The 18,535-nt window shown below is 34.1% G+C and overlaps 1 protein-coding gene and 2 non-coding genes across 3 annotated transcripts; 2 read left to right on the forward strand and 1 right to left on the reverse strand.

Annotated features, from left to right (window-relative positions):
- Window positions 1–1,770: 1,770 nt before the first annotated feature.
- On the reverse strand, window positions 1,771–14,025 carry LOC118492065. The gene is made up of 2 exons (XM_035989827.1): window positions 13,491–14,025; window positions 1,771–2,066 (listed from the first exon to the last, which is right to left on the reverse strand). Exons 1-2 carry the CDS (start codon window positions 14,023–14,025, stop codon window positions 1,771–1,773), a joined length of 831 nt encoding a protein of 276 aa, XP_035845720.1.
- A 1,326-nt stretch (window positions 14,026–15,351) lies between these two features.
- On the forward strand, window positions 15,352–15,423 carry TRNAH-GUG. Its single transcript has one exon. It is a non-coding gene; the product is annotated as a tRNA-His (tRNA).
- A 79-nt stretch (window positions 15,424–15,502) lies between these two features.
- On the forward strand, window positions 15,503–15,574 carry TRNAH-GUG. Its single transcript has one exon. It is a non-coding gene; the product is annotated as a tRNA-His (tRNA).
- Window positions 15,575–18,535: the final 2,961 nt, after the last annotated feature.

Here is an 18,535-nt window from a genome sequence, read left to right on the forward strand (position 1 = left end):
GATGCCGATTTCTACTCCCCAATTACCAACCTGGGAGTTCCGGCAAGTCAAGATTTTAATCAAAGAATGCAGGCACCCAAGCCTGACCAGCCTTGGGTGTGACCTTTTCAATTTCACTCGAGGTTTGAACATATCCTTTTGATTCATAAAATTCTTTAACCCCTTTTACCTTACCCTCGACCATTTTCCCAAAAATATTTTTCACTTTTCCATTGAACGCCTTTTCGACATCAAATTCTTTCTTTTCAGAATAGAATTGATCCGAAATTTCCTCTTTACCAACTTTTTGTTTAAATTTTTCAGTCCGTAATGGTGGAAAGTTGACATCATCCATTGGCAGAACTGAATTTTCTCCTTTTTGCTCAATTAGTGGCTCTTCTGACTTTGACGAGTCAGATTCATCGCCAAACGTGACTCCTTTGCTTCCGAAGAAACAAATTCATCGCCATCCATTATTGAAACCATTTGATTAACCAATTTTTCCTTTACTTTCCCTTTTGTCCTTAGATTTATATCTGATGAATTCGTTTTACTTGACTGATCATTTTCTGTTGAGTAAAGCGATTCATCAGAACTTTTATCTGAATTAACAGTTGTACCCGAGGACAAAATCTTTTCAAGATACTCCCTTGCTTTCTTTCTTTTCTTTCTCAGTCTATCTTTCTGCCCTTGTGAAAGTTTCACTTTCTGTTCTTTGGGCTTTTCATCAGTTTTGACTGATTTCTTCACCATCCCATGAGATTCATCCCTCGATCTTCTCTTTGATTTCATTGGGCAATCTCTTGCAATATGACCTTTGATTTGACATTCATAGCATCTCCTAGTCTCAAAACTTTGACTCTGGCAGTTAACAGCAATGTGTCCTTGAAAACCACATTTGTAACACACCCTGTTATGGTACCATTCTCCACTATCAATCCAAACATTTAGATCATAACATTGATTTGCCTTGTAATAATCACGACTTCTCCTATAAGTTTGATTTGACTTTTGAGCACTGTGGTCAAACCTGCACCACTTATTACCAACTTTTTGTGAGTTTTGATTTTCAACTTTTTGTGGTTTTTTATAATGATTGGATGATTGAACTGATGATCTTTTATTGTTGTTTTGAAAATTTTTTGAATTTTTAACATTTTGTTTTTGTTTTACATTCTTCTTAAAAGGTTTTTGCGTTGAGCATTCACCTCTTTCAGTAGATTGTAAAACAGTTTCTTGAAATTTTTCTTTTAGTTTCAAAAATATTTTCTTTTTATCATTTTCATCATCAGATTTATCATCACAATCCTCAATTATGACATCGTCATAATTTGTGATATTGTCACTTATTGGAATTTCATTTATCGGTTTTTGACAGATATGATCTAGTATAACTGATGAGGACACAAAACCTTTCAATTTCTTTTCTAACTCATTGATTTTATTGTTAGCATACTCAACTTCATTATTAAGTTGAGTGATTTTCTCAAGATGAGAATTTATTGCATTTTCATTTTCAATTTTATTTTTATCTAAAACAGATTTTTCGTTTTCTAAAACTTTTATTTGATGTTGAAATTCTGTTTCTTTTTCTTTTAAAACCTTGTTTTCCAATTTTATCCAAACATCTTCATTTTGTAAAATTTTTATTTGATTTTTAAAATCTTTCTCAATTTTAAATTTTTCATTTTCCAAAAATATTATTTTATTTTGAAATTCTTTTTCATTTTCTTTTAAGATTTTGTTTTCTAATGTCAAACTCTCCACATCTTTCAGAAGTATGACATTTTCTCATCCAGATTTATCACATTTTGAGCACTTCTCAGACATCGTTTCAGCTTCAGCTTCCTTCTCATCCTTGATAGCTGGAATTTCTTCAACCTGCTGCTTTACCACTTTAATATTTTCTTCAGGTTTGACTTTCTCTTCAACAGTTGCTGCTTTATGATTCTTCTCTCTTTCAGCTAGTCTTTCTTTTAGCTTTTCCAATTTATCTGCAAAATAAAATTTGAAACTTTCAGGTGATAGTTCTCTTTGATAATTTTCAAGTTTTCGAATCATTTCACTGTCATCATCGCTTTCTTCATCTGATGATTGATAAAAAAAATTTGAGCTTTTTCTGAAACTTCTTCTGTTGAAACTGGTTTTTCTTCCATTTTTTAGAATAGAATTGCTGAGATTCGTAATAACAATACGCTATTACATCTTCAAAATCCATGTTTTGGATTTAAAAGTTCCAAAAAACAGATCTTCAAACGAAATTGACTGACTTCAAACGAAATGAAGTTTCAAACGAACTGACAGTTTCAAACGAATTGGACTGCCAATTTGTGCGAAATGAGGTTCAAATTCACACGACCTGGATTTACTTGACCCTCCTCATGCGAGCTGAATTACAAACTCAAATAATTTGACCCTGTGCGAACAGGGTCAAACTGTACAAACTGGATCAGTACAAACGACCTGGAACTGACTTTGTATGAAATGGACCTTTCAAATAAACTTGATCCTTTCAATTGACTTGATTAAACTTCCAAACAATCTGGCTCAAACTTACAAACAAACTGGATCAGCAAAACCCAAACTATCTGGATTTAATTTCTACCCGTGCAACTTGGATAACCTCGAGACCTGGTTACTTTCAAACTGTGCAATCTTTTAATTGAAACAAATTCTATTGGGCCGTTAATCTCATGCAATTCTTCAATGACTTCTATAGGGCCTTCATTTCAAATGTCACATGCAAACTTGAATGAGCCGACAAATTTCTGATTGGATCGATATTCAAGTTATGATTAACTGACAACAAACAAGGGGCTGCTCTGATTTACTTTTAAACAAATGCACGTGGGCCGAACATATTGATTTAACTGGACCTCAATATTCATTTAATCAACTTCAATTCTTATAGGGCCGATGAATTTAGTGGTCTGACAATCCTTATATGAAATCACATGCAATACTTTCAATGGCCGATAAATTCAATGTTCCTCAAAGAATTCTATTGGACCTTCACGATAAATGCCTGTCCCATGCAATCTTTGATAACAACAAATGTATTAAGCGGCCGACAACTTTAAAGCAAAGATTAATTCTATTTGACCACCTAGTTTCAAATGACTTTCAAACCGTTTCAAATGACACTGTTGACCGATTTTCAAACGAAATGATGATATTTCAAACGAAATGGATCTTTTATCCAATTCGTACGAAATGGTATAACAGTTTCAAACGAAATGGATCTTTATTCAAACGAAATGGTCCATATCAAGCGAAATGAATGATTTTTCACACGAAATGGACAATTTGGTGCGAAATGGACTGAAACAAAGCCAATTCGTGCGAAATGGAATCTTATTTCACACGGAATGGGTTTTCTTTTACGCGATTTCGGACCAAAAAACTTAGATTTCTCCTAAACGGTTTTGAATTAAGATTTGAAACTTTGTAGGGTTATAGATCAGGTATTTTCGCACATCATATCCAAAAATCAGCAATTTTGAACCGTAAAATCTTGATTAATTTTGAAAAAATGTGAAAGAATGAGTAGAAGTCAGAATTTTCCTTGCAAACAAGCTGAAATGGTAAGAATTCTTCCTGCTGAGCTCTGGTACCACTTGTAGGATCGTTGAATCGATCAAATGAGTCGATCAGAAGAGTTCTCGATCAATTCAGAGGCGGAATTCAATGATTTGATCTTCGTTCAGCTTGTATTGCACTAGGAATCACTTTACTTGTCTCTTGTATTGATTTCACAACGTTTACAAGGCTAGAGACACTCCGGCAGAGCTTCGCTACCGGATCCCAAAAGTTACGAATGAATGATCAAGAGCTAGTATTTATAGGTAAGCCAGTCCACATGAAGTGGCTTTCACCAGTTCACATGAACTGGACACTCCACTTCACATGAACTGGACACTCGAATTGTACTTTTTCGTATACTGAGCTCTGATCTTTCTAAATTAAATACATGACTCGATACAAGATGAAGTCAACAGACATATACACCAACAACAACTTACCGTCGAATCGTTCGGTTAACGATTCGGTAGAGCTCGATGACACGTAGATTAGTTACTGCGTTTATTTAGAAACTTATAAGATATTCCGTGTTAGGAATATTGTAGAATGCACGCTAGCAAGTCTCGTCTTTGAAACGACATCACGAAGTCGTATTTAGCTAGCTTTGCACAGCAATATTCAGGTGAGTTCATAACCCCATCTTTTCACTGTTTTACATTTTATAAATGTTTTCGGGGTGGAAAGACATGCAAGTTTTGCAAAAATAAACAATTTATCGATAAACGAAAACTCATATTTCTAAACCATGTTACGAATGAATTACAAAGAACTCAAATGGTTTACGAATGATTTGTACTAAAGATACCGGTTTTACAAAACAAATGGGTATTTTCGAAATGTGAATGATTTTCATGAGTAAGGACGGGATACGGGGCTGGGGTGCGTACGTAAAACGAGACAGCCCAGTGAGTTCATGTCCCCACTTTTAAACTTTTACATGCTTTTTAAACTTGGGGAAAATACATGTGTTATGGTATGTTGAATACAAAAACTAAGGAATGATACTTTAGATCATGTCACGAATAGGGTACCAGAAGCACCATTAATCGTGTACATACTAAGACCGCGGAACAAAAGGTTAGATCTAATGGGTTTTAGGCAGCCACATTCTTGGTGATAACTAGTACCAAACAGTGCTTTTGTGTCTCTAGTCGTGAATCGACAACGAAAAATGCCTATGGTTTGGATGCTTCCTATGTTGTGTCACATGTTAATGGCCTTGCAAACCATTAGCGATCTCGATTTCCTTATATTTACAGAAATACATGTTTCATACAAATTATATATCATGTTTTATACAAATTCAAAGCATAGAATTATGCGGGCATGAAGTCAAAGTCAGGGTGGGCATTGACGGTTATACAAATACATGGTTCTACGAACATAATGCGTTACAAATACAAAGTTTCCATATAACTTGACAAGAAAATGATTTTTAAGTTCGTTTTCTCAACAATATTTCAAAAACCGGTTATTCAAAAAGATTTGTTTAAAAATCTTTTCCAAAACAAACTATGAACTCGCACAACTTTATGTTGATTTTTTTGCATGTTTCTTTCTCAGGTTACTTTTCAGAAATCATGGCACGGTTGGAATAGGAGAACCATGTGGAGTCGAGTACTTAGTGACGTTCATTTTCTAAAAGACTTAGCTTATTTGTTTCCGCTGTGCAATGAAGATATCGGTCCAGTCACGCCAATGCTCTTATATTTCTGGGTGTAACAATGATAAATCCCCCTTGCTGACATGACGATTACATGGATCCTACTTGGCATGATAAAGCCCAAGGAGGCTTCATCCACACCTCGTAGCCTTACAGTCTTAATACATTTCTTTTCTTGCCATGTGTGATTATAATCTTTGTAAAAGTGTTTATGTGGTTCTCATGGAAGTATTTATTTAGAATTAATATTTAATTAAACGTGCCCTTTTGTAAATATACTCATGTTGCTAGGAAACAAATACAAGAATTAAATTTTATGAATCATTTGTAATTTATACTTTTAATTTATAGTTTTTTAAGTAAGATAATTTATAACGATATGAAATTAAATACTATTGAGTTAACTTTAAGTTAATAATAAAATCCTAACTAAATATAGGTAGTTAAAGACGGTAAAAAATGAAACATTTTGGGTAAATTTATATACTCTTTTAAGAGGGTGTTTGGGATTACGTTTTGAAGTGATTATTTGATTATTTCGTTTGTAAAATATAAATAATCTAAAAAAGTGTTTGGATGAAAAAGTGATTATCTACCTACAAAACGCAGTTCTGGAGAAGCATGTACCTACATGCTTTTTCAAAACGCAGTTTTAAAAATGCAAAATCTATTTTAAAAACGCATAATCTATTTTGAAAATGCAACACCAAACACCCCCTAAAACTTACATAAAAACATATTTTATCCAGTAAAAGTCAAAATATCAAGTATATTCATAATTAAATTTGTGACATTTACACATGTTTAACAAGTTACAAATTTAAATGGAAAAAATGGCTTCCTCTCAAAGTAAATATTTTTGGCTGGAGGATGGCTATGAATCGCCTTCCTACCAAGGAGTGTCTCATAAAAAGAAATATACAAATTGTCAACTATCTTTGTCCGATATGAGAAAGTTTCAATTTAATGTAATTCTGTTATGTTGTTTTTTCTTAGTTGTTTGTTTCTAGCCCTTGCTAGTTTTAATGTGGAATGAAATTTGTCTTTAGAAAAAAGGTTACAAATTTAAAATTTAGATTTTGATATCCTAGTCTTGGGGTTTGGATCACGAAGGTGACTTTTGTTGTCTAGTTCGGACATTTTTTTTAGGACAAACCAAATCAAACAGTTGGTTTAGTCATTGTATACCAAAACCAACTTAGGTCATGTCATGCGTAACGAGGGGCATTATAAGGACGCGAAATGGCTTGATTTTTTTAACGGTAAAAATTTTATGATTATAGAATAGGGCCAGCATATGCTGTAAAACCCAAAAGATTACAACTAAGAATTACACAAATTTATTTTATCTCCCATCCCCCAATTCTTGTATTACTATTTTACAATGTCTCTTATATTGAAATCCTCCCATCTTTCCCATACTAAATCTTTTAATCTCGATCTACTTTTCAGCCACAAGAAAGTGTCTGCCTTGATGTCGTCCAATACGTTGTCTTCTGATCTTGTGGTTCCACTAAACTCCTTTTCGTTCCTTGCTTTCCATAGATGCCACATGGTCGCTTGTATAATCAGTTTTACAATTTTCTTCCATTCCGATGATCCCTTTAACCCGTCTGCACATGTTAATATCTTCTCCCACGAACTAGTGTCCGTCGATGATGGTAATTTCAGCCACGCGATTACTTTCCTCCACACAGGAACTGATCTCGTACATTCGCTAATGATGTGACAACTGGCACAAAACCGGTAATTTCCGTACAGTTTAATTATTATTTAATATCTGAAATTATGTGCTTAAATGTCAACATTGTCTGATTTCATGCTATACTTGTGAATTCATGCACATTTTATACTTCAAATATTGCTTTATGCATTACTTTTATCGTTGCGTCAGAAATACTAGTAAACTCACCGGTAAGACACACTGTGTCAGCAGCTCTGCAGAAAGCAGTCAGAGAATAAAATTAGGGCCTAGGAGTAGGTTCAACATCTAAAATACATTAAAACCCAAGTATGGATACAAGAGTTAACATTTAAACTTTCCGGAAGCTAAACTATGCACTAAAAATCACCCGAACTCACTTTAAATGCAGAATTCAGCATAAATCAGCATTAATTCAGTTATAATCAGCTTTTAAACATCTTAATATCATGCATAATTTATGTTTTATTGTCCAAAATAACTTACAAAGTGTCGGGAATTGAAACTGTCACAAAAGGTGCTTCATACTTAGTGAAACTGCGCAATTCAGCACTTTAACGAACCGAACAACCGGACAATAACCGGGACATCAAAAATTAACTAGAAGTAATGTTTTTGTGATATTAATCTAGCATTGATGCTAGAACACCTTAAAAATCATAAAAACACCTAAACACACTTAAACTTACTTAAGCCTTATCATTTGCACTTTAAACCTCCAACTTCCAAAATTTTACATTTTACCCCCCCCCACCAAATCCGGTCCCTATGGGTCCCACATGGATATTTTATTTGATTTTATTTGATTTCACTTGATTTTATTAGATTATGTTAGATTTTGTGTAAGGAATATTCTAAGAATTATACCATTAAAAGATATGGAAGATCTTTATAAAGCATAAACTAATCACACTCACAAACCACTTCATCTTCTTCCTCCCCCACTCTCTAACTCTCGGCTCATATACACACACCCACACTCACCATTTTCAAGCTTCAAACAACCATTCCAAGGCCACTAGAAGGTGTATGGAGATCATCTAAGAAGGCTTGAAGTGTAGGAACTTGAAGGACCTCTTCGTGGAGCTTTTAACCACTCATTTTCTTCCTTGTTCATCACCTTCATTCTTGTGCCACTTCCCTAGCCATTAGAGCTAGTAGTAATCTTCTTGATCACTAATTTAATTCATGTTCATGTTATGTACAAGATTCACCATCTAAACTGTCACACCCCCAAAATCCACCATGCGGAGTACCACCGCTTGGAGGCGTGACGTGACCAGGATCGAGCCACCAATCATACTGAACAACGTATTTAAGTAAATAAAGCCAACCACAATACGATTGGTGACCAAAAGCTAGTTAACTGAGTTTTAAATTAAACAGCGGAAGCATAAACGTAAAGTCCAAAACATAAGTCCATAGTTTATAAGTTAAAGTTCAAAACGCAAGTTTTATAAGTTCATAAGGATTTAAATATTAAGCACTGAACATAACAATCCGTACACCACAACGACTCATTCCCCGTGCAAGATCCAAGCATTTAGCGACCTGTAAGGCATGTAACAACGAGTCAACAACAAAGTTGAGTGAGTTCACGTTTGGTTGTTTAGTTTTAAGTTGTTTCCGAAAACGTGGTTTGTCTTTTGTTGGCGTAATTGCCGTGGGGGTTACCCCATAGTTGAAAGAAAATTTAACCAGTTCATTCTTTATTACCCATACCCTGTCCATGATTAGTGGGGGCTTCCCCATGTGAACTACTAGACCGTATGATATCGACTACTACGCAAGTAAGTTGTGCCCTACATCAGTGTCTATCATCACTGATGGTTTGCCATAGTCCATTAGTACACGCCCGTCCGACTGGCACGGTGTGAGGTTTGTTAAACCTAATAGCGCTATTAACTAATGACCCGCTCGCCATTGGCCTCGGCGATTAAGTCGATATAAAATGAGGGACTTATGATAGAGTTTTGTCTAGTAAGTTTTAAGGTTGTTGTCCTACCCAAGGAGGACGAACGTACGTAGTTCTCCCAAAGAGAATACGCAGGATTAATACTGGCATCCTACCCGAGGAGGATGGCCGTACATATCCTACCTAAGTAAGATATGTAGATTCCGTTTTAATTCTTTAACCCATTCCCAAACCACCGGGAATCCCATGCCTTAGAAAGTGTGTGAACTCACCTCGGTTTGCTCGGTTAGATTCTCAAATATAGCTAATAGTCAAAGTCAGTCAATCACGTCCTAGTAGGATTACCACTTAGTTTATTAGTGACTTCAAATAAGCACAAAAGTTCCTACACGCATCTAACACATAACATGCATCACTTTTAACGGTTTATGCCCATGTAACCTCCCCATCTATTCCCATTCACAAATAAACATACGACATTGCACATAACACTTTTATCGACACATAACATGTTAGATCATTCACAGATAACATATTCGACATTTAGACACGCAAATCACTACTTATGTCGTTTCAACTTAATTATCCGAAACTGGGCTGTTTTCGAGCAATTTAATAAAATAGTTATCTTATTTAAAAAATTCCCAACTTTTTACAGAAGATGCTAAACGACCCAAATATTATTATGCAAAATCTCGGGATCTAATTCGTCACCAATATTTTATTAAAAATCATTTTCCGGACTGCAATCAGATTCATTATTTTCTGACTGCAGCCCACGGAATAATTCACTAAAGATTCATTGTAAGTCGGATTGACGAAATTCCAGTGGGACAATTACTACGACATCAGTATCCATCTACAGTACCAGTTTCGTGATCTAACTCTACACAGAACTCAAGTTACGACAGAAAACAGAACGTATATTTTCAGTAGTAAAAACTCAGCTTTAGTTGCTGTTATAAAACGACACTTTAAAAATAGTAAACGAAGTCCAAAAATTATGATTCCAGTGCCATTAGAACCGTATTTCATAATACATAAATCTAGGCTTCAGAAAATACATTTTTCATTAAGTTATGGTCCTATTACAGCCAGTTAAAGGCGGCTGGAAATGCAGATCAGCAAGCTGTTTTCAGTCTTTTAACATTATAAAGTGTGTTCGATTGATTTCGTTAACATGTTTAGCGATCACAACAACATCAAACATCAATATTAACCAGCAGAATCATCATGAAATCAACAAGAATCATAACAACACAAGATCTACATGATTTACACACACATCTACTCTTTATCCAACATATTCATCTTATTTTCAAGCCTTTAAGTTATGATCTTGTGTGTTCTTGGTTTTTAGCCATTAAATCACTTATTAACCACTTTAAACAAGATCAAAGGAGTGTTTAGGAGCACTTACAACTAGCTCAAGGCTAGGGAAGAATCAAAGCGAAAACTAGGTGGATAAAAGCAACGTAGAGAGGTTCTTGAGATTCCGAAAGCACCGAGCCTCCTTGTATGAACCCTTTCACCTTTGTAAGTATGTAAAATGGCAAGATTGAAACTTGAAGGTGGTGAGGTAGTGATGGTGATGTTCGGCCGAGTATCAAAGAGAAGAGGGAGAGAGAGTAACTTGCTAAGTGTTGAGTTGAAGTGAAGTGGTGATCTCATGGTCACATTTATAGACCATATTCTCTAGTTAACCATTAGATATTGTGTCATCAAGATATGAGGCAAGTTTGATTAAATTAATCAAAAGTGTAGGGGGGGGGGTGTCCCACATGGGACTGATTTCGGTCATGGGGGGGGGGGGGTAATTGGTTGGAATTTAACTAGTTAGTTAGTGATTAGTTTGATTAGTTAAGAGTTTTAATTAGTTACTAGTGTGTTATGGGTTATAACGGGTGTTAGGGTATTCGGGGACCCTAACTGGCTCCGAAAAGGAAAAACAGTGTCATTGACAACATTTTTATGTTCTGGGTAAAGTCCGGTTGTTCGGTTGGATACTGATCCGATAAAGTGCTTAATTAATCCGTAAAGTGTCTTTTATGTATATTTTTGTAACACTTTTAATTTGTTACACTTAGGAAATTATAACGGACTATTTAGTGACTTTTCTGCATACCACTAGTATGTTAACAAGTACATGTAAGTATAACACAGTAATCAGAAAGCAGTTAAGTAATTCCACACAGTCATCAAGCACTTTAATTATCAATAATAAATTGTACGGAATACATGGAATTTTGAGGGTTGTCACATAAACAACTTAACTTCTAATGCTAAAAATAAGAAGATCTAACATATTTATAAAGAAAATAAGTGATTACATGAAACTTTAGTGTATGTAATGAAGTTGTTGATGTTGCATCTTGTGTTTATGATTTAGATCAAGTATGTTAATGTTCGGATTTACCAAGTTTAAGCATGGATCTTGAAGGATCCATGGTTAGACTTGAAGATGAACATGTGAAGCATAATGTGAACTTGAAATAGGAATTTTTACACATAAACTTGTAATCTTGAAGTAATAAAGTGTGTGTTAAACTAATTTTTGAAACTAATATCTATGAAAAGTTTGTTAAAAGTTTAACACAAAGTTTGTTTATGAAAGATCTAAAAATATTAAGCATGGATCCTGAAAGATCCATGGTTAAACATGATGTTAAAAGTAATGATCCTTCTAATAAACATAAAAGTGTTTTTAGAACATGATTTACAAACTTTAAAGACCATTAAACTCATGGATGAGTTGGTTAATAAAATAAAGTTTCACATAAGTTTGTTTAAAATATTGCAAGAACACTTATTTTTGAAAAGATCATAACATGTTAAGTGTAGATATAAAAGACTACACATTTTTAACAAAAATCAAGTTCACATGATGTTTCGTATGAAAGAATTAGTGTTTGTTGTTGATGATTATTGTTGGAAAATTGTTTTGAAGTTGAAAAGAAAATAAACACATGTTTTGAAAACATGGAAACCTCCATTTTTAGGGGAAACTATGTCAAAATTTTTATAAAATTTTGACACTTAGAAAAATATAAGTTTTGGTGAAACTTATTCCCTAAAAATTCATCTAAAAATATTTACCAAGGTTTCCCTAATTTTTGTGTAAAATTACAAGTCAAGAAATGGTGATTTCTTCAAGTTAAAATCAATATTAAGAATGTATATTTTTGGGGAAAATATATATATTTAGTGATCACCAAATTTTGTGCTAAGTGTATATTGTGTGTATTATATGTAGAAGTGTATTAAGGACTTGAAAATACACTAAATACTCCCAAGGAGTATGAATACAAAAATACACATACAACCTACATGAGAATACATAAGTATACAAGTATACAAAAATCGGCTGAATAACGAGAATGATTATATATATTTTATAGCATGACAAAATATATATATTTCTTACAAGTCTTAAAAATATATTATATTTAAGAAATCTAATTCCGGAAAGTAATAGAAATCAAAGTATTGATTTTTGGTGAAAAATACAAAATACACAAGTATTTACATAAAATACAAGTATACTTTCCTAAGAATACTTGTACCAAAATAATATTGAGGATATTATTTTACGAAATACTTATATTTATTTTGGGAAAATAATATAAGTAACATACATGAAAAGTTAAAAATATAAATTGTTTTTAACATCTATTACCTTGAAAAGGGACTATATGAATGAATATATGTTTGAGAAGTAAAATATATATTTACAAAAATACATTACATACATAAAGTGCAAAGGCATGACAAACGGGCGAGACCCGACAAACAAGGGCACGACCCTCACAGAGATTGAACATACAAAGAACATATACATAAACAAAAGATGGTGACTTATACTTGTGTGATACAAGTCTAGTGACTAACATACATAGAATACATATAGGTCATGACGTTACAAAACCAACCGGTGAAGTTTACGGCGCAGGATACGCAAAGTTGTGAGTTCATGTCCCCACTTTTAAACTTTTACTTGTTTTCTAAACTTGGGGAAAATACATGTGCTATGGTATGTTGAATACAAAAACTATGGAATGATACTTTAGATCATGTCACGAATAGGGTGCCATAAGCACCATTAATCAGTTACATACCAAGACCGCGGAACAAAAGGTTAGATCTAATGGGTTTCAGGCAACCACACTCTTGGCCACTCTTTTACCAAGTAGTGCTTTTTGTCTCAATCGACAGTCGTGGAATCGACAACTAAAAATGCCTATGGTTTGGATGCTTCCTATGTCGTGTCACATGTTAATGGCCTTGCAAACCATTAGCGATCTCGATTTCCTTACATTTACAGAAGTACATATTTCAGTACAGTTACATACCCTGTTTTCTACAACGAATGCTTAAATGTTTATACAAAAACTGCATGAACTCACACCAACATTATGTTGACGATTTTCCAAAACTTACATGTATTTCAGGAAACAAGTTGGATCTTGGGCGCTGGTGTTATTTTCAAGACGTAAATTTCAAGTTTAGATGTCATCCACTTTTGTTTGTATCATAACTTGAGGGTTTTGGTTGAAACTTAAATGACTTGTGTTGTAATATTTCAAACCTTTGAATGGGTGAACATCATTTTGATTCTATAGTTGTTTATTATAATCGAATGCAATGAGAACCGATTAAGTCACACGCATACGCTTCCACAAAAGTCAGGGTGTGACAAATGAGGTGACATGTCGATTCTTCAACTGATCCGCATCTAGAGCATAGGTTGTTATCTAACTCAACTCCTCTTCTTCTCAGTTCTATTTTAACCGGGATCCTTCCTAATGCCATCCTCCAAGTGAAGTAATTAACTTTTGCAGGTAACCATGTAATCCAATGTTTCCATCTCTCTTCCTGTTCATTCACCGTTTGTTTGTTTATATGCTCCTTTACAGTCGCCACTGAGAACTCGTCCCATTTCTCATTCACCCAACCCCATCGGTCTTTACCTGTAAGGAATTTTATTTTGTTTAACTCATTTAGCATACCCGACCATTGTAGCCATTCAGCATCATTGTTTGGAGGTCTCATCCAGTCTATATTCCACCGCACTTCGTTTGGTAGTTTTATAGCAAAATCTGCCACAAGAGCTTGTTTATTCTTTGCAATCTTGAATAAATCAGGGAACCAGTCTTTGAACGGCTTCATTCCTATCCAATTATCCATCTAGAACTTTACCTTTGTTCCATCTCCCACTTTTGCCACTAGTTTTTCTTCCACCTTGATTCCTCTATTATCCAGTTCTTTAAATGATGATACTATATCTTTCCACAAAACCGGGATTCCTTTCTTGGCTGGAATGTATTTGTGGCTCCTCTTGCTTGCATGAATTGCTTTAATAGCCATGTTAGAGATGTTATCAAGCCATTCCGGGTTCGAAATGGCTTGATAACATCTCTAACATCACCCCTGTTGACATTATAGGAGCATGAAAAAAGAGATACATTTCAAGGATAATGCCAAATGAAGAGAAAAACAAAATGGGAAGTAATGATTGAAAAGACATTAAGGGGCATTAATCATTACACATTTTTTAAATTTGTCTTATGATGCTGATGTGGCGAAAAATGCCCCATAATACCATTAGGTCTTAATGTTATTTTACCGAAACGAACCAATCCAAACCGTAACATATGCATGCTCATTATTACGGTTTATTATAATAATACATGTGATACTTTGTTTTTTTTTTTGAACGACAAATCTGGATCTCACTGATGGACCACTGAAGTATCATTGTGCCACAAGAGGAACCACATGATCATATATCCATCTCCATTAGGCTATAATGCCTATACACCAATTTAGCAGAAAACGCAATCAGGGAAAACCCCCTTGTGAGAATTAAACTCAGGACCTCTCATCCCAAAATGCCAATAGGCTATAATTCCATGAGCACATGTATACTTTTGTTACCACTCAAGAAGCCCATTAACTTCCAATCAAATTAAAAACCAATAACTAATCCGACAGCCATCTATGTAAATTATGTATCTCACGCAGAAAGATTTGTTAAAATAATTATCAAACATTAGAAGCTGTAGATACTTCCTCTGAGTTTCAAAAGCCTATAGTGTCTCCCTCAGCCAACAGTGACCAACACAAATAGCATGGTTAAAACTTGCAACATGATATATACAAAGCTTCAACCCAACTAAACTTTTGTTAAGAAAAAATAATCCAAAACCTGATAGGATACATTGATGCAAATGAGATTGTTACACAATCCAATAAACTAAAAGATTACACACCCAATGATCCTTGGTTTGGTCTGGCTTTTTACGGCCGGTTTCTGTTCGAATTGTAAACCAAACTGCCTTGTATAGTTTGAAAACTATATGCATGCTTTGAAATTGAACGATTCTACAACTTTAAGCCAAACCATAAGCACCTCAAAACTTTAAAGTACTGGTATAAACCTAGTGCTATAATGCATAGAAAATACATTTATCCTTCAGACTTAAAGACAAAAATCTCATTCATAAACATCTTGTGGCTGTAGTTTAGTGGTAAGAATTCCACGTTGTGGCCGTGGAGACCTGGGCTCGAATCCCAGCAGCCACATCTTATTTTTACTTTTTCTGAGCTGATGCTGTGGTTATTTTTCAAATAAAATATGAAAATATGTTCTTTCAAACAAAATGTGGCTGTAGTTTAGTGGTAAGAATTCCACGTTGTGGCCGTGGAGACCTGGGCTCGAATCCCAGCAGCCACATCTTATTTTTACTTTTTTCTGAGCTGATGCTGTCGTTCTTCTTCAAATAAAAGAGGAAAATATGTTTTGTCAAACAAAATGTGGCTGTAGTTTAGTGGTAAGAATTCCACGTTGTGGCTGTGGAGACCTGTGCTCGAATCCCAGCAGCCACATACCGGTTTTTGCATTATAATGCTTTTCATTTTTGTAATATGAAAGATATAATATGTATAAACATCTTTATTTAAAAAAACTGAAATAAACTAAAATTTTAGAAATATTATCATTGCAAGTCGTTAGTCAACAAACACCTCCACTTAGTAACTATAAAGATTCGTAGAACATCTCCCCTTTATTTGCAATAATACACAACGAAAAAAATGAAATGAAAAACATGAATTAAAACAAGAAAGGACATGCATAGTTGGGAAAGGACCCGTATCATTGTCATCCACCATATTGTGTTACTCTTTTGTTGAAAATCCCGCAAAGCATGTAAAAGTTCATCTTCTCCAAAATCCGGCCAAAGCGATTGAGTGAAATGTAATTCGGTATAAGCCAATTGCCATAGAGAAAAGTTGCTCACTCTAACCTCCCCACTGGTCCGAATCAGAAGATCTGGGTGAGGGTGAGGATGCGTACTAAGTTTATTTTCAATCATAAACTTATTGATTTCTTGAGGGTCAGCAAGACCATCTTTGACTTTTCGAGCAATGCTTTGACAGGCATGGACCACATCGTACTTTCCGCTATAATTAAATGGCTATTACAAGATTGAGTCGTGAATTGTTCATCGTCGCGGTTTCAACATATGCAATGAATTCTTTTAAGGATTTTGGAAGCTTAGACAAGTCACCGATGATAGAAACTTTGATATCCTCCCTATAATTTCGAAAACTAAGTATAATAATAATAATAATAAGCAATTTCAAATTAACATGTTATATATATACCTTAACATATAAGCAATTTGATCTTTTAGAGAGGTTTCAAGCACCCTCGTTAGCCTATCAACTTCAGCCTACAAGGAAATAATTAAATTAAATTAAATTAAATCTATACTATATAATAAAAGAAACCACTTTTGGGACACTTGTCATCATATTAGAGCATCTCTTATAGATAATTATTATTTTAATTTAATCTTTTCTAATTAATTATAGATAATCCTTCTACTAAATATTATTTAGTTTAATATCTTATGGATAATTATCATTTATTTTAATCTTATTCTAATTTATAATATTATTTAGAGTAAATTACGATTTTGGCCCATGTGGTTATATCACTTTTACCCTTTTAGCTTAAAGAAAGAATCTTTTAACATCCGAGCCCCAACGTATTCTTTTCTAACTCTTTTGGCCCCTAACACTAACCTCATCCATTAAATGTTATTTTTAACATCTGAGCCCCCAATGTTTTCTTTTTTAACCCTTTTGGCCCATAACACTAACCCCATGCATTAAATGTTAGGGGCCAAGAAGGTTAGAAAAAAAGACGTTAGGGGCCAAAAAGGTTAGAAAAAAAAAGACGGGGGTTTAGATATTAAAAAATTATTGTTTGGGCTAGACGTTGGGGGTCAAACAAGTTTTACGAAACTTAATATAAAATTAACGGATATACAAGAAGTTTTTAAGATATAATTTTTTATTATTTGATGTATAAAATTAGATTTATTCAATTCGTACAATACACGGGGTTTTTAAGGATATATATTTTTTATTATTTAGTACAGAAAATTACATTTGTTCAAACCGTGTAATACGCATATTTTTAAAGATGTATTTTTTTATTATTTGGTACATAAAATTATATTTATTAACCTGTGTAATAAATGAGGTCCTTAAAGATGTATTATTCTTATTATTTGGTAAACAATATTACATTTATTCAACTCGTGCAGTACACGTGTTTTAAAGATATAACTTTTTTATTTGGTATATAAAATTACATTTATTCAACCCGTACAATGTTGTTCTTATAGATATAACTTTTTATTATTTAACATATAAAATTATATTTATTCAACCCGTGCAATAAAGAAGGTTTTTAAAGATATACTATTTTATTATTTAGTATATAAAATTTATTTATTCAACCCGTGTAATACACGGGGTTATAACCTAGTTAAGGGAATATTTCATAGAATAGTAATCAAGTTTTAGAGTAAATTACTTTTTGAGTCCCTGCGTTTTAGTGGTTTTAACCACATGAGTCAAAAATAAAAAAAGTTTAACATCTTGAGTCCCTGGCCGCTCATTTTGTAGCGTTTTAAGTCCAATTTTGTTCATTTTATAACATTTTGAGTCCATTTTTGTTTAACCAAACCCTAGCCGTCACCACTTGAGAAAAACCCTAGACAGGGCGCTGTGCTGTCACTGTCGCTGCCGCCCTGTCCAACCGCTGTTCTTTTTCCGTTTTCGGTTCTTTTTTTTTTGTCAGTTTCATGTTCAAATAAAGCTTCGTTTTCGGTTCTAGATCTTACAGTCTCTTACCACATAGATGATGCTACGGTTCATCTTGTTGATTTCGCGTTTCCATCAAGCCGCCCCTTGCCGCCGCTCATTAGACTACGGTTTCCCGCCGCGCCGCCTGCAGAATTACGATCCGTCGCTACCCGCCGCCGGCACATGGTCGTATTGGATGCCTCTTGTAGGATTACGAGATCATTCAAAACTGTGGTCGAAGATTATGGGTTGAAGATTGCAAAATTATGGAATTTTGACCGAAATCGAAGACAGTTTTTTAGGGTTTATTATTGTTTTTGTTTTCATATTTTTTTTTCAGTCTAAGCTTCTAGTTCCTCTGCTACGAATGGAGGGGAGTATTAGACTATGAGCCCACAGACTTAGTTAGGTTTTAGGGTTACTCGTAATCCCTATATATTGTAACCTACTCATTCAGTAATAATCATTCAGTCTTTTATAATTCTTACAATATTATTTAGAAAAACCAAATAATTAAATAAAAAAAGACATTTTG

Source organism: Helianthus annuus, chromosome 5 (genome assembly GCF_002127325.2).
Source record: "Helianthus annuus cultivar XRQ/B chromosome 5, HanXRQr2.0-SUNRISE, whole genome shotgun sequence".
In the NCBI taxonomy this organism is placed as follows: domain Eukaryota; kingdom Viridiplantae; phylum Streptophyta; class Magnoliopsida; order Asterales; family Asteraceae; genus Helianthus; species Helianthus annuus.

Coding starts and splice junctions, on each gene's coding strand:
- LOC118492065 (XM_035989827.1), bottom strand. CDS start 14,025: ATGGATAATTGGATAGGAATGAAGCCGTTCAAAGACTGGTTCCCTGAT. Junction 2,067..13,490: donor GTATGCGTGTGACTTAATCG/GTTCTCATTGCA, acceptor ATCAATCATCAG/ATGAAGAAAGCGATGATGAC.